We start from the raw sequence: 16,878 nt of genomic DNA on the forward strand, positions 1-16,878 counted from the left end.
CTAAAGATATAATCAGGGGATGTAGGCAGGCTTTGCAAACCAGATGGCATCTACAGTCTTGTGACAGGGGACTGGACTGCTAATGCAAACACTGATTCCTAATATTGTAATAGGTTATCTCATAGACAGCACCCAAGATAAGCATCGTCAGAATTTTAAAATTCACTCAAGCACAATGCACTGAAGATATTTCTTAGCAAAATGTCCAAAATCTAGCTTTGACTATTTATTAAAGACTGTATTTGACTGAGGAGATTCTGTGTTCAGAGGGACCAGACTGTATAAGCCCCTGAAACAAAACAACTTCTTTTTCCTGCAGTTTACCCTGAGAAATTAGAAATGGGCAAATATATGCCTATAGTGATTAGATGTCACAGTGTGTGTGTGTGTGTGTGTGTGTGTGTGTGTGTGTGTGTGTGTGTGTATGTGTGTGTGTGTGTATGTGTGTGTGTGGTGAATAGATGTCACAATGTGTGTGCCTGTAGTGAATAGATGTGACAGTGTGTGCCTGTCTGTAGTGAATAGATGTGACAGTGTGTGTCTGTAGTGAATAAATGTCACAGTGTGTGTGCCTGTAGTGAATAGATGTGACAGCATATGTCTGTGGTGAATAGATGTCACAGTGTGTGTGTGCCTGTAGTGAATAGATGTGACAGCGTATGTCTGTGGTGAATAGATGTCACAGTATGTGTGTAGTGAATAGATGTGATAGTGTGTGTCTGTAGTGAATAGAATTCACAGTGTGTGCCTTTAGTTGAATAGATGTCACAGTGTGTGTCTATAGTGAATAGATGTCACAGTGTGTGTGTCTATAGTGAATAGATGTCACAGTGTGTGTTCCTGTAGTGAATAGAAGTGACAGTGTGTGTCTATAGTGAATAGATGTCACAGTGTGTGTGCCTGTAGTGAATAGATGTCACAGTGTATGTCTGTAGTGAATAGATGTGACAGTGTGTGCCTGTAGTGAATAGATGTCACAGTGTGTGCCTGTAGTGAATAGATGTGACAGTGTGTGTCTATAGTGAATAGATGTCAGTGTTGCCTTTAGTTGAATAGATGTCACAGTGTGTGTGCCTCTAGTGACAAGTGCCTATAGTCTATATGCCAATGTTTATACACGAATGTTTGTGCTTGTAGTCTGCTTTTTTCTTTACAGCTTTGTGAACTGGTGAAATTCTGTGCATGCAAAACATCATATGATTCTTCTGGTCCAAGTCCAATTTTGTCTTGGCAAAAAGGAAATGAGGTTCTTCCTATATGCTGAGTGTCTATGAGAAAGGAAGTGGTTAGGTTTATTTATTGATTTGTCAAGCAGCTTGCTTGTCTGTCAGTTGGTTAGTTGGGATTTAAATGTAAAGCCATGGTTGCTTCTCAGATAATTTAAAATTTGTATTGCATTTTCAATAGGAATCTTATGTTAAGGAGGGCTGATCTTAGCATTCCTATTATTGAGGATGAGCTAGAGCCAAACATGAAAGATGTTTCTATTCCTTAACATTGTCACATAAAGCTTGCCCCCCTACCAATATAAATAAATATGTCTAGACCTAGCTATCCTATTAGGAAAAGACATCATTTTAAGTGTGTGAAAGTGTGAGAGGGCTGAGATACAAAGGAAACCGTTTGTTACTGAGCCAAATCTTAGCTTATCCTCTGATCTCAGGTTAATTTTGGAAAGAGTAGGAAAGTTACCTTCACCCTAACCTATGTGAGACCTTGATTACTCAATGTTTATATACTCCCCTTCCTCCACTTTTTATTAAGACTCCATTTCACTATGTAGCTCTGTCGGGTCTGAAATACATGGACCAGGTTGGTTTTGAACTCACAGAGATCTGCCTGCATCTACCTCCGGAGTTCTGGGATTAATATCCTCAAACACTGTATTTTTAAAACAGTGAGCATGTACTAGACATTTATGACATGTGAGGCATTTTCTAAATCATAGCTGGATGTCCTGAAGGTTTCATTATCCCCATTGTGTAGATGAGGAGGTGGGGGAGGAGGGTGGCCAGTGGATTTCTTAAGACTGCACATGAATTTTGGCTTACATAGTCTCAATGGAGACAGTTTTGATTATTATACCATCTTCTACATTGTTCCTGGCCATGTGCTTAAGTAATTTCTATGAGCTGAGCATCATGAAATTTTAAAATTGCATTATAAAATGCAAAATGCCTGATAAAATGCAAGCCTACCAAAATTTATTTTTAAAATGTAAGCCACAAGATAGGATTATGTAATTCTTTCTTGTATTCATGTGTGAAACCCATGCCTTTCAACACATAAATAATATGCAAATAAGATGTGATAGACATTAGTGTTTTTATTGCTCGTGAGGCACTACTACCTTTGCTATTTGTGAGGTCTTCTGAACCCAAACACACCTGAATGTTTGTTGTTTTCTTTTGTTTTTCAGAATAAGTGGATAAGCCGTAGCCCCATGCTACAGAGAAGGGTCTACCACTCCATGGCTGCTGTCCAGAGGAAACTTTATGTTCTTGGAGGCAATGACCTAGACTACAATAATGACCGGATTCTTGTGCGCCATATAGATTCTTATAACATTGACACTGACCAGTGGACACGCTGTAATTTCAACTTGCTGACTGGCAAGTATCCCTGGCTAAGCAATTTAAAAACAAAAATAGGGGCTGGAGAGATGACCAGGTGGTTAAGATTACTATAGGACCCAGGTTTGATACCCAGCACTGTGGTAGCAGCAGAACTGTCTATAATTCAAGTCCTGGGGGATCATAAGCCCCTTTTTGGCCCCCAAGGGTACCAGGAACACATGTGGTAAGTACACAGCTATACACACAGTCAAAAACCACATAAAAATAAAATAAAAATAGAATAGAGATTCAAAACATTCCCAGACTTGTTTCTTAGACATCTAGAGCACATCTCTAAATATTATGTGAGCAGTGGATCATGCAAAGTATTTTCTTTACCCAGGAAGACATGCATGATTTATAGCTACAGATGGGGCTTCTTCAGGTGACTGGGAATCTAGTTTCTATTTTGCCTTTGTGTATGTTCTCAAATGACCAAGAGAAGCTTATCAGCTTGCTTTTCGTCAATTGATATTCATGTGAGAACTTTGATACATGTAGGAGGGAAAAGGCACAAAAAGAGTTAATAGGGTTTCCCTCCCTTTTAAAGTCAGGGTCTCATGTACATCAGAAAGGCTTCAAAGAACTTCCGATCCTTTCAGCTCCACCTCCCTCTTACTGGGGTTTCATCTGTGACCTGCTATGTCCAATTGTATGTAGTGCTGGGAATAGAATCTGAGGTTTCATGCATGCTAGGCAAGCACTCTCCCAGCTAAGCCATGTCCCCAGCCCCAACAAGTTCAGCTTCTTAATGCCTTGTCCTCTTTTATCTCTTGGGAGATCAGACAGTCTTCATTATTTGTCACTGCTGTTTATTGTGTCTGTGTGCAGTCTAGAAATTAGACTTTAGAACAGCTTTGTGCCTTAGAGCCTTCCAGGCCACACATCCCTCCCTGTATATTTCTGCAGAGCAATCAGACACATGGAGCCTACTCATCGCAGAAAAGAACTGAGTGAGTGTAGTAATTGCACACTTACTCTGATGTCCTAGATGGAGCTGGAAACTGCCTCTCTGGCCAGCTTCTAATGACAAACATCCACCAATGGCAGCATCCCTTGCAGGGCTGCTTTAGGTCAGAAAAATCACAAACTGTAAATGGTAGGTTAGAGTAGTTCTTGAAGACATTTAATATGCAGAGTGGGCATTCAGTCACTCACAGATGCTGCTGGGAGGCCACACTGAGAACACAACCAGGGATTTAGATGCTTTGTATCAAGCTCTCCCCTTTTTATGAAATGATTTGTAAGCCTATTGTAAGTTCTGATCTCTCAGGTAGAGTGGCATCTTAGATCCTAGATCCCTGGATCTGTGATTCTGCCTCTGACTTATTTATTACTCCAGTCAATCCTGTGTCAGCTCATCAATAAAAAGAGGCTCTCACTCTCTGCTTGCCTGCAGGGAAGAATGTGTAGTAGTGAGTTATTCTGACTTCTTTTTTAGAGAGGGGAGGGGAACCCTTTCATCAGTTTGGCCTGTCAGTATCTAGGGATTGTGCAGGCTGGTCTCAGCCTGGGAACTTTAATATAATCTTAAAACTGTTGACTATGTAAAGGAAGAAGCCTAGCAACTCCATCTGTTTTCATCTGCTGTTTGTCTTCATTTGAGGCATGGGGTGAGGGCATGGCTGCTATGCCTTAGGGTTGTTGCAGTTGTTACAAGTTAAGCACTTGTCTATATTTGTCAGCACAAGTGCTATATAGAGCACAATGGATGTTTTACATATCTACAATATCCATAATTTCCACCAACATAAACTAATGGAATATAGGATAATGGTTCTACATAGCTTACTCTTACTATATATAGTGCTACATTTTGTAAGGTGTTCGTTAAGAGGTATTTTGGCATGGTCCTAACTAGATGTAGGTTCATTCTTTGAGAAGTAGTGGCTAATTCATTTTAGTTCTGGAGACAGTTCTTAACTGCTGCAAAATTCCTATGGAGTATACAAATATGCCACAGGGGAAAATGGTATCCCTCAGTGGCAAAAGGGTTAATTAAAACATGTAAGAAATGGAATTTTTTTCTTTGTATTCAATTCTCTTTACTTTAGGCCAGAATGAATCTGGAGTTGCTGTCCACAATGGGAGAATATATTTAGTTGGTGGATATTCAATTTGGACAAATGAGCCTCTGGCTTGTATCCAGGTGAGTGGTTGAAGTTCCTTTTGAAGTTTGTGCAAGTGGTTCAGTGAGGTTATGTTTTGCAATTCAGCTGCAGAAGGTGATATTTAATGTACAGGAAGAGGCTCAAGGACCCTCTCTTTGTGTAGCTACTGCAGTCTACATCGTGTGTCCTAGAAATGATGCCCACTAAATGATCATTGAGACCTTTTAAAAAATTAAAATGAGTACAAACTTTAAAACATCTATAAAATATGCCCGAAATGGAGAAATTGAATAGCTTACCCCCTTTTTTAATACTTAAAAAGGAAAGAAACTTTGGCAATAGCCACTTTGTACTCTAATCATTTTAAAGATGTCCAATCTTCGTGTATTTTGTATATTACATTTTCTTTATTTTTATAATTGTCACCTGTAGAGGCATTCTTCCTTCCTGGCAGAGGTTTCTAGCAATAGTGGTCTATGGAGAGTCTGATGGGACAGTTTCTGCCCCAAAGAATAGCCCAAACATTTCACAAGTGAACCAGGCAATCTGGCTTTGGCAGGATGCCAGCTGGGTGTCTCAGAGCATCCATACACACTTTGTGTTATATGTAGCTCCTAGTGTTCTTTGTAATTCTTACCCTTTTTCTTTTTCACATGTTCTCTGCTAAAATCTTGACATGTCTTAGCCCTGACTTATCATATTATCATATATATATTTTCAAGACAGAGTTTCCCAGTGTGGTATCTTTGGAGCCTGTCCTGGTACTCGCTCTGTAAACCAGGCTGGCCTCAAACTCACGGAGATCCTCCTGCCTTTGCCTCTGGAATTAAAGGTGTCATCTGGCACAATTCATATATTTAACCTAATTTTTGTGGGAAGACTTTTGAAAAAGGTTTTAGTATTTTTAATGGTTGAAGAATGATTCCAGCATCACCACCACCATCGTCATCATTATTATTAGGAATACTATTATTTTGAGACAGTATACAGTCTCGCTATACAGCCCTGACTTGCCTAACTCATTATATAGACCAGGATGGCCTCAAACTCTAAAGATCTGCCTGTCAGCCACCAGAGTGCTGGGATTAAAGGTATACAGCACCACACCTGGCAATTCCACCTTTTTATTTTTTAGTTATACCTCAAAAGGGATATTCGCATGTATCTCATAAGGTGGTATGTACTTGTTATGGAACTTTTCCATGTTGTTTGCTTTCAAGATTGCTAATGTCTACTGTCTACTTGCTGTATCATGTTAGTTATAGCTCTCCTTTTTTTTTCAGGGTGTTATTCATCTTTTCTCCTCTAAGTTTGTCTCACCACAGGTTTCCCTGAGGATCTTGCATATTTCTGTTATTCAGAGATGAAGTAGATATAAAAAGTGTGTTTGCCATCTTTGGTTGACTAGACCCAAGCTTTGCATCGAATAGCTAGAATTCATTTACCTAAGTACTCAGGGAATGTTCATAAAACACAGTCATGCTTTACATAAAGTTCAGGGGGGAGATCTAAAAAATTGTTTTATGGAATGCTAATACAAATGAAAGTAAATTTGAACTAAACAAAATGCAAAATGTAAACTCTCCATAGCTGTAAATAATGAAACACACTGCCATAGAACTGCGTTGAAAGCCATAGTGAAACAAAGAGCATTAGAGGGTTGTAATAACACAAGCAGTATGCAGCAAAATGTGGGATACCTGTAGTTTAACAAGCTAGGAAATGAATCTTAAACTCAAAGTAGAAAATAATAAAGAGAGCAAGGTAATGACTGGAAAACAATAATACCGTAGAAAAATGTGAGTCCCCAAATCACCTAGACATAACCAACATCATCACCTTCTCCCGAGACGTGGCTAGCAAAGCAGCTTGGGGGTGGATCCCATCTCTGCCTCCCAAGTGCAGGAATTCCAATTGGCTGTGCACCAGTCTGAATTTTACATGGGTTCTGGGGATGTGCACTTTGATTTTCACACTTTCAGGGCAAGTCCTTTATCCACAGAGCCATGTCTCTAGCCTAATAGACTTTTATAAGAGCCCCTCACAATTAACAGATGTGTCCATATCAGCATGTAGTTTGTGACTTTGATGTTTGTAAACAAAGTCTTCACAGATAATAGCATTTTAAAGGTTTATTTTTAAATTGTGTGCATGTATGCATATATGTATGTATGTATGTATGTATACATGTATATGAGCCTCTAAGCATGTGGGTACGTAGGTTCACAGAAGCTAGAGGCATTGATTTACCTGAATCTGGCATTACAGAGAACTTGGTCTTCTGCAAGGGCAATGTGCACTCTTAACCTCTGAGCCATCTCTCTAGCCCCATTGATAGCTTTCTCTATCATATATCTTGCATTCCAGCTATTGGCAACTAATTTCTGGGTATCTTCTCATCTTAACTAAGGCTCAAACATTTCTGCTTTGCTGCTGACTGCAGATCTGTTTATTTTCATGTATCAACAGTAACATAGTAATTGATGGAAAGACCAGCTAAGTGTTTAAAAGCAGGCTGCTTCCCTAGCATTATTAGTACCTGCTGGAAGAATAATACCCTATGGAGAAGCAAGACAATGGAAGACAGGAATGGTGACCATGAGAAAATGTTGGTTAAACAGTTTAAGTTCCTAATTATAGAACACATTGAAAATTACAGAGTTGTGGTGACAATCCCATACTCTAAAACTATAAAAGTTTAATTTTTTGTCACAAACCACAATAACTCATAATCAAAGAATAATTTATAAACCAGTAGTCTAATAACAGGACTGATTAATGAAGATTATAGTTAAATAGTTCAGAGATTCTCTAATTAATACCCAGAACTATTTTTTTTTTCTTTAAAAATACCAGCCAATATTCTTGTTTCAGCAGACTGTCCTCTGACCTCTAATCCAGGTTCATTTAACAGTCATTTGTGGGGGTTAGTCACCTGGGGTGAATTACCTGAGAAGCCATTTCAACTACTACCAAGTTAGCATATGCTACTCTGTTCACTGTAAGGACAGTGCAGACAGAGGGAAGCTGGGAAGCTTATGTTAGTATTTGTTTAAATATTTAGGTTGAGAAGCATGAGTAATACAATCACTGGAAATAGACCCTGCAAAATATAAAAGTGAAAGCCCTCTTATTAATTTTGTGGGCATGATGGGAGGGGATGTCTGGCATGCCGCCTGACTCTAATCTGGTGTGCCTGGGGTGACTAGTACATATGGGCAGCTGTGAGGATGCAGGTGATTCTTCTGTTTCCAGATTATTCTACTGTTGTCCTCTTTTACTCTCACTTCCTTGTGGCTGGAGGATATGCTGCCAATCTGGCACCGCCATTTCCCACACGTCTTCTTTCTGCCAGTTTACAGGGGCGTGCTTTGGAGAAAATCTGCCAAAAAGCTTTCTTTCTCCTTCCCAGATTAAATACATTACATCTGCTTAACACATGCAGTCACTGTTGGCCCAGCATACCACCAGAGGCTCTCAGGGTGATTACCTCACTGTTACTTTGACTTTTAAAAATGTATTCATTTGGGGAAAAGCACTAAGTCCTTTTTCTTCTGGGCTACATCCATGGATGAAAATACTGGCTAGATCCACCATGTACAGCCAAGCTACCTTGAGAAAAAAAAAGTCCCCTAATTTTTCTGTTTTCTTCTCTGTAAATTGAAGGCAGTACTTAACCTTGTATGGTTTTGATAAATATTTGGCAAGGAACCATAAAAGGAATGAACCATTCAAGAACAGCAAGGAGTTATTCAGGAAAAGGCCTGCAGAGGGGGCTCTAGAGTAGGAACAAGAGCCAGCTATTCACTTCCAGGCTGGACTAGTTGTAGGGAACAAAAGGGAAAGAAGAGGGCTGAAATGGTTCCATGTTGAGCCCCTGGTGACTTAAAGGAGATTAGGTGATGAATACTATAGTGGGAAATTGCCAATATGGAGCCAAGTAGAAATATAAGGGTATTTAATAGGGAAAAGCCTTACTTACAGAGCAACCTAGCCAGCCGGCATGGCAGCAGTCTGTACACAAGCTGAAAGGGTGCCAAAACTGAAAGTGAAACCCAGCCAACTGAAACTCTATGTCACCATGACCACACCCTCGCAGGCGTGGTCAGGCAGACCTGTAGCCAGCCCCTAAGCAGGCATGGCTATAGGTTCCCCTACAATTTCCCTTTTAGTCAAAAAGAGGATTAAAACTTAACAGTGTCAAGTATCCAAAATTAACAATCATAAAGGTGAAATATAAGAAGATACAACAATCTGCTTATGTCACATCCTAACTATCTATTTTAACTAAACACTAAAATCATCTGAAAGAGGTGTCCAAGCCTGAACACCTCCTTCTAATCCCAACCATAAACAATAGGAAGCTTTCCCTAACTAGCTATATACACTGTCCTAAGTGACAGCAATGGGGAAAGGGGGGGTAGCATCCTCCAAGTTACTTCCTGCTGAAATGGGACGATGATAGCCTTGTGGGGTCCTGTAGGAAGAAAATGTTAGTATAGTAAAAGTCTTGAATGAATTGTATCCAGTCCATGTTAGATGAGATTTGCTTGATTGAAGATCTCGCTTGAACTCCTCAACTTGATAGAAGTCAGTACCCGAACCTCTGGCTGGAGTGTCAGTTGGATCCAGTGCAGTCGAGGAGGTGTGGCCCATATTCTTTCCAGGGTGTCCAGGAATTGCTGTAAGGCAGGTCTTCATTGGCTGTGTGGGACTCAAACATAAACAGTTAGCAGAGAAATGTTTGCTTGTGATGTACACATACTGGGAAAGGCAACCATGGGAGAATAACGATTATGAGAGGGTGTACACCTTGAAAGAAAGATCCAAGAAAAGACAAAGATAGTCCCCAAATTCTTCTTTTATTCTGTATTACATCAATTGGCTTCTTGATACAATACAGAAACTCTAAAGTTTAGTTAAATAACGTGCTTGGATTTTAGAGGAGGAAAGCCAAATCCACATCTAAATCCAGCAATGGTTTAATTGAATAGGGACTAGGAAATAAAGAGAAATAGTTCTCTGAGAGACAGCTGTAAAGTTTACCATATGGCACATTCCTTTTGTTTGATGGTTATAACTACCTTTTCTTCTTAAGCATCTACCCATGTAGTGTTCTTGGCTTTCTGGAGATGAGTTTTCCTGTGAAGATAGAAATAAAACACTTCCCTTTCCTTTGGGAGGTTTCTATTTAGTTTATGAGATATACCTCGGTAAATACCTGTCACTTGTCCTTGTCGAGAGGTTTGTCTTTTTCAACTCGAATCTTGATCTACTTTGATGGTATCCACAGTTTTTCTTCTCCTGTGGAAACCAATGCAAAACCCCTACCCCAACGTAACACATGTCCAGGCTTCCATACAGAGGTTAGTACATCTTTGAAGTATACTGGTTGATTCAGTTCAGCAGTTTTTTCTGTAGTCCAGTGTCTTTCTGCAGCTGTTTGTCCTTTTTCATTGGCAATAAGAAAGTTTGGTGTCAATAAAGCATTATGCAACCTGTATTTGTGGGGTTTTGTTCCCCCAGTCTGTTTATGGAGCATCTCCTTTAGTGTTCTATTAGATCTCTCAACCACTGCCTGTCCTGTAGGATTGTGTGGTATACTGGTCACAAGCTTTATGTTACAATATTTGAAAAACTGTTCCAATTTGCTGGAGACATTTCCTGGAGCATTGTCAAATTTTTATTTGTGCAGGTATACCCATAATGGCCATTACCTCTAATATGTGTGATAACAGAATTGGCTTTTTCAGAGCTAAGAGCAGTGGCCCATTGAAACTCTGAAAATGTGTCTATAGTATGGTGTTCATAATTTAAATTTCCAAATTCTGGAAAGTGAACACATCCATTTGCCAAATTTCACTTCTATGTATATCCTTGGGATTACTGCCTGCTGGTAATGGAACTTGATTATAGAATGAACAGGTAGGGCACTTTTTACTATCTCCTTGACTTGTTGCCATGTGATGGAAAAATCTGTTTTTAAACCTTTGCTATTTACATGGTGTTTTAATGAAATTCTGAGCTTCTAGCATGCCAATTATAAAGGGTTTCCTTGTATGTTTCTGGTTGATCTACATTCATTGGTCCAGTGTCTGCCCTTACCACATCTTCTACATAATCCCGAAGGCGGTGGCCTTTTGTATGAGGCATTGTTAGAATTCCCATGTCTACAATTTCTCTTAATATGTCCCATTCTGCCACAGCTAAAACATCTAGGTTCCTGATGCTTTCATGGTCTTCTGGAGTGGGCTCTTCCTATATGAGGTCCTGGTTCATAGTAGTGATGAACCCTGGCCTCTTGGTACCTATATTGATCCCTGCAAGGTGTTTCCCCTTCCCAAGCCCTTCTGTCATCATCTCTGGGACTCTCAATCTCCTGCTGCCTTTTGAAACTTCTTGGGATAGCTTCTCCTGCCCAGGCTCCAGCATCAATGTGGGCTGTATGCAAAACCCATTCTTTTAGCGGAGCTGATCTGATTTTTAAAGGCAAAAGTATTCTTTTGCATATTAGGTTTGAATTGTCATAAGCTATTGTATACACAATTGAATGTCTTATTGCTGGATCTGTTACTTGTAATTCTACCGCTCTGGTCAACTGGTCTAAGAAGTCCTGGAATAGTTCTGTTGGTCCCTGTTCTATTTTGGTATAAGCTTCCAGTTGTTCCCCTGGCTCAGGAACCTTATCCCAGACGTTTATTGCTGCTTTCTTGCATGGGGACAGTATATGGTCATCATATTCAGCCTGCATGCTTAAGATCCTTCAGCTGTATAGGTTGCCATACATAAGCCACCTGTCCCTGGGGGTGTTTTTTAGTTGGTGGCTTTTCTACCATTGTTGGTGGGTAGACCAATGCTGTACACGTAATGACTTTAGAATGATCAAGATACCTGGGTGGAGTAGGTGCCTTGGATTGGAGTGATTCTGTCTCAGAAGTCATTTGGAGTTGATTATTTCCTGTTTTAAGAAGCTTCCCCTTCAGGGTGAAAGTGTTTCCACTTCTCACAGAATATCCCATTGTCTCACCTCCATGTATACATCCTTCCATAAAATATCCTGTTGTTTTATTTCCCTGTTATATCCTGTGCCTACAGAAGTTTCCCTCCAAGATGGAAGGCTTTGCCCCTGGGGGAAACTGCTAGGCTATAGGTGGTTGTTTTCATCTAGGCTATAAGAAATCCTTTTAAAGCTGTTGGAAACAGGCTGGAGAAGGGCATGCTGCTATGTCTGTATTGATGGCAGAGAAAATAACCAGTCCTTCAAGGAGAGGGAGTAGGTGAGGGAATCCCTCAGGATGAGCAGTTGAAACCAACAAGGGCACTGAAGGAAAAAGGATAACAATCATGGTTTGGTTATTGGGAAGCAGTTCATACTTTCATATGATCAATTGTCTAGGTCCTGGAGGTAAGTTAGCATTCTATGGGGTTGGGGGGAAGAACCTGAGGAGTTGTAGACAGAAGAAGTATGAGAAGGTATTTTGTTCTGTCAACTTGACACAAGCTAGAGTTATCTGAGAAGGGGGAACCTCTATTGAGAAAATGCCTCCCTAAGACTGGCCTTAATTAGTGATTGATGTGGGAGGTCCCAGGCCATTCTGGGTGGTTCCACCTCTGGTCTAGTGGTCCTGGTGTACATAAGAAAGCAGACCAAGCAAGCCATAGGAGGAAGCAATCCAGCAAGTAGCATTCCTTCACGACTTGTGCTTCAGTTTCCTGGCCTAACTTCTCTCAATGATGAAGTCTAACATAAGAAGAGTTATAAGCCAGAATCAACCCTTTCTTCCCCAGATTGCTTTTGGTCATGGTGTCTTATCACAGTGGCAGAAACCCATTTGTTCCAGGTGCAGAGGATATTGCTGTGACAGACCTGACCATGTGTTTTCAGGAGGAATGTGGTGTTTGCACTTAGGGCTAGAAAAGGCATTGACTATTCATCAGAGCTTAGAGATCTGTTGTGGGAGCTAAAAGGATAAACCTGAGAGCAGTATAGATGATGGAAGCCTGGCTTGTGAAGTTTCAGAGTCCCTCACAGACTCTATCAAGTCACTGGATGTTTTGAGTTAAGAACCCATGGTTCTGGTCAGCTGAGGGATGAAGATTAACAAGAGAGCAGAACCAGGATCTGAACCTTTATTTTTTGGGGACAATTAATTCTGCTTAGCTGGAGCTGAGAAATTAACACTGATTTAAGGCCAGGCAGTAATGCATGCCTTTAATCCCAGCACTCAGGACGCAGAGGCAGGCAGATCTCTGTGAGTTCGAGACCTGCCTGGTCTACAAGAGCTAGTTCCAGGACAGCCTCCAAAGCCACAGAGAAATCTTGTCTTGAATCCCCCCACCCAAAAAAAAGTTTCTCAGGTGGTACTGGTTTTGAAGTTATGGAAGAGTCATTGAAAGCAGCTGAGGTTTTGCCTGTGAGAGGACAGGATAGGACATTGGCAAAGTTGCAGCTTCAGTTGCAGTAGAAGCACCAGGACTGGAGGGATAAGGGATAGACGTTGAGACCTGGCACCATGTGGCAGAAGTCAGGGTCCTTTAAGAGAGCTCAGAAGAGGCTACAGTCCAGTTACAGTGGAGACCCTGGCACTTTGGAGATGCTAGTACCATGAGATGACTGCTAAGGACAGCGGCAGCTGTGGGATGGAGGCAGCCTGGCCCCATGAGACAAGCTGTGTGTGCTGCAAATACCAGAGCTAGAGAAATGGAAACACTTAGAGCGTAGAAGATTTCGAGTCCCAGGTGTAGTACATTAAGCTGTTTACACTGCTGGACTTTGGTCTTGCTATGATTTGAATGTGGCTGTGCCCTGGTTCTTCCCTCTTGGAGTAAGAAAGTGTTCAACTTGTGTTTTGATTTTACAGAAGCCCAGTTTAGAAGCTTTGGATATTTCAAAGAGACTTTGAACTGTGAGATAGTTTGGGCTTTTATTTATTTATTTATTTGTTTTACATGTTGATGGAAGTCTCCCCACACCCTGCATCCTCCTCTCCTAATCCATCTCCCCCCATTTCCCCTCACACCCCCCAATCTTCTCTTCTTCCATCTCCAACCAGGAAAGGGAAGGTCTCCTATGAGTAACAATAAAACATGGCATATCAAGTTATAGTAAGACTAAGCACCTCCTCATGTATTAAGACTGGGCAAGGTGACCTAATGATATGAGAAGTAGGGTTCCAAAAGTCAGTAAAGAGTCAGAGACAGCCCCTGTTCCCACTGTTAGGAGTCCCCAAAGAGGAACAAACTACACAACTGTAACAAACATACAGAGTGCCTAGGTCAGTTCCATGCAGGTTCCCTGGTTGTTGGTTCAGTCTCTGCCAGCCTCTATGAGCCCAGGTAAATTGATTGTGTGAGCCTTCCTGTGGTGTCCTTGACCCTCTGCCTCCTACACTCCTTTCCCTGCCTCCTCTACAGGATTCCTGAAGGCCACCTAATGTTTGGCTGTGAATCTCTGCATCTGCCTCCACCAGTGGCTGAATGATGGATGCCTCTCTGATGACAATTGGGCCAGGCACTAATCTGGTTATAGGAGACAGCCAGTTCAGGCTACATATGCACTATTACACGGAGTCTAACCTGGGGTCCTCCCCATAGATTTTTGGGAGATCGCCCTGCGCCAGGCCTCCACCAAACCCCAAAATGCATCCTCAGCAGGCCCCCTCAGCAACCCCTGTACCCTGCAACCTGGTCACTCATGTTCCCACCCCCACCCGCCCTCAGTCCACTCACAAACTCTCTTTTATTTCCCCTTCCCTATGAGAATCTGGGTGTCCCCACAGGAATTCTCCTTGAACCCTTAGAGACTAAACTTTTAGAGTGTTTGAATTTTTAAAGACTGCAGGATTCTACAAGTTTGGAGTGCATTTTATATTGAGATATTGGCATAACATGCAATCTTAAGGATCAACAACGAAGTAATATAGTTAAATAGTGCTATGCTTGTGTGTCAGCTTGAAAAGGGCCAGTTACTTTGTTTTCATTTTTTATTTTTTTTCTTGTCAACATGAGATAAGCTAAAATTATCTTAGAAGAGGACCCATAATTGAGAAAATATCTCTGTAAGACTGGTCTCTAGACAAGCCTGTGTGGCATACTGGTCATGATTTCTTTTGGTCATTCTTTATCACAGTGACAGAAAAGTAACTAATATACACAGTGAGAAAAACAGTAATGCCTCAGGGGCTGTTTTTGCTCACCTATATGCGTTTTTCGAGTAACTCCTGCCCTCTTTTGGTGTAGGTATTGGATGTAAGCAGAGAAGGCAAAGAGGAGGTGTTCTATGGACCTACCCTTCCCTTTGCTTCGAATGGGATAGCAGCGTGCTTCCTTCCGGCTCCGTATTTCACGTGCCCGAACCTCCAGACTCTTCAGGTGCCTCACCACAGGATTGGCACGATCTGAAAAGCCAGCTGTTTGACAGCATCAGCAGGAGCCCGGATTGAAAACTTGGCATCTGGGTACAGGGCAGAAACCTCCTCAGCGCTCAGTGCTTCCCCCGTCGTGTTTTACAGGTCTCAACTTGTGATAAATTCTAGCAAAAAAACCAATTTTCTAAAACATACTGTGGAGAACTCGTCACTTCTTTTCGGTGTATGTTAACATACAGTATGTGTAACTCTTGTTGCGGTGCACCTTAATGCCATCCTACTGGCACATTATTGTTTTGTGGGTCTTTAAAACATTACTTCCTTGTGTCCTGTGCTAATCAGCGCCATCCAGGATCACGAGACACCGATAGTAATGCACCTTTCACAGGTGGCATAGGTTTTCTCATGACCTTTCCGTACTTCCGCCTTTTAAGACTGGGACATCAGAGTGTCATTTTTCAAAGTTTGGCATTCCTCAGAAGAGGGTCAGCAGGGCAACATCATGAGCTTCAAATGCCATACTTTATTCAAGGTGATGGGAGCAACGGGCTTGGGAAAGTTAGAGTTACGAAGCCTGCTTACTCTGACCTCCTGTCAGAACTTTACAAGGCTTAGGTTTCTCCCCCCTTGAAGGAGGATCATTTCTGATTTCCACCGGAACTGAAAAGAATTTTTGAGAATTAAGCTAATGCTCAGAACCTTGCCTAAGAAAATAAAGTTACTCAAATTCTAAGGTGTTTTACTGTCTTTAGAACCACCCAGTCACCGAACCATGTCCTGTGGGATAAATGAGACTGGAAATAGCAGAAAGACACTGTACCTATCCTGTCTAGGAACACCAAAGATCCCTAAGCTTGTACAGATTCTTGCCTGAGAGAATTCTCTTAAATGCCTCATTTTAAGTTTAGAAAAGTTAGCTGTACTAACTCTGGCAACATAGAAGGCTGTGATGTAAGTCTGAACTGAGAAATGGCAGTTCTAATGGACATTTTCCATTAGAATTATTAAAGGCCATGTCAACCTTGAGTACTTGTGTGATTCTCCACCACTGCCAATACATTGTTTCATTACCACCACTTTTAATAATGCACAGTTCTTCTTTTAGTCTAGATTTTTGGGTTTGCTTTATCTACAACTAAAAGTAAAACAAATTATCTTGATAATTACACTTTAACATAAATGCAACGTGTTTGTTTTTTCTAATCTTGCCAAGAATTGAGGTCATTTTTATTAAAAGGCTGTTCAGCCATTTCAACAGTGCTTATGTCATAGAAATTGTCTGTTTTACTCGTGTAACCACTTTGTTTTTTTTTAATCATCATAAGTAAATGAAAAAGTAATCATTTTCTTTTTGTTCAGGGTGGCTTTGATTGGCTCTGTAGCCATGCTGGCCTCCAACTCATGATCCTCCCAAATAAAATAATTTGTTTACATTAGCAAATTCATTAACTATAAGCACTGTTGTAAGATACCTAAAACACTGTTCTAAAAACACAGATGATCTGGTCACTGGGATAAAGGACTAGAAGTGATAGAAAGGGTGAAGAGGAACAGTAACAAACATAACTCCAGACAGAGCAGGGACAGTTGGTGCAGAGAGGTGGTGAAAACACTTCTAAAAGCTGCCTATGAGCCTTCAGAAAGAAACTTACAAGTTCTGTCAGGAAAGTGTGTTCCTGCCCTCCTGAATTCTTGCAACACAGACCCAAATAGCAAGTGTTTCAGACTTACTGACCTTATTATTTGATATATGAATCTTCTCTCTAGCAGTTTTTTCCTTGTAAA

At 41.0% G+C, this 16,878-nt stretch overlaps 1 protein-coding gene across 1 annotated transcript in view; it reads left to right on the forward strand.

The window, feature by feature from the left end:
• The window catches only part of Klhl32 (kelch like family member 32), a 177,906-nt gene extending 162,633 nt beyond the window's left edge, over positions 1–15,273 (forward strand). The window contains exons 10-12 of the mRNA XM_035438702.1: positions 2,420–2,612; positions 4,670–4,764; positions 14,966–15,273. Coding sequence (XP_035294593.1) covers positions 2,420–2,612; positions 4,670–4,764; positions 14,966–15,127 — 450 coding nt within the window. The 3' untranslated portion in view covers positions 15,128–15,273. The remainder of the gene's footprint in view (positions 1–2,419; positions 2,613–4,669; positions 4,765–14,965) is intronic.
• The last annotated feature ends 1,605 nt before the right edge of the window (positions 15,274–16,878 follow it).

This window comes from Cricetulus griseus, chromosome 2, assembly GCF_003668045.3.
Source record: "Cricetulus griseus strain 17A/GY chromosome 2, alternate assembly CriGri-PICRH-1.0, whole genome shotgun sequence".
Classification (NCBI taxonomy): domain Eukaryota; kingdom Metazoa; phylum Chordata; class Mammalia; order Rodentia; family Cricetidae; genus Cricetulus; species Cricetulus griseus.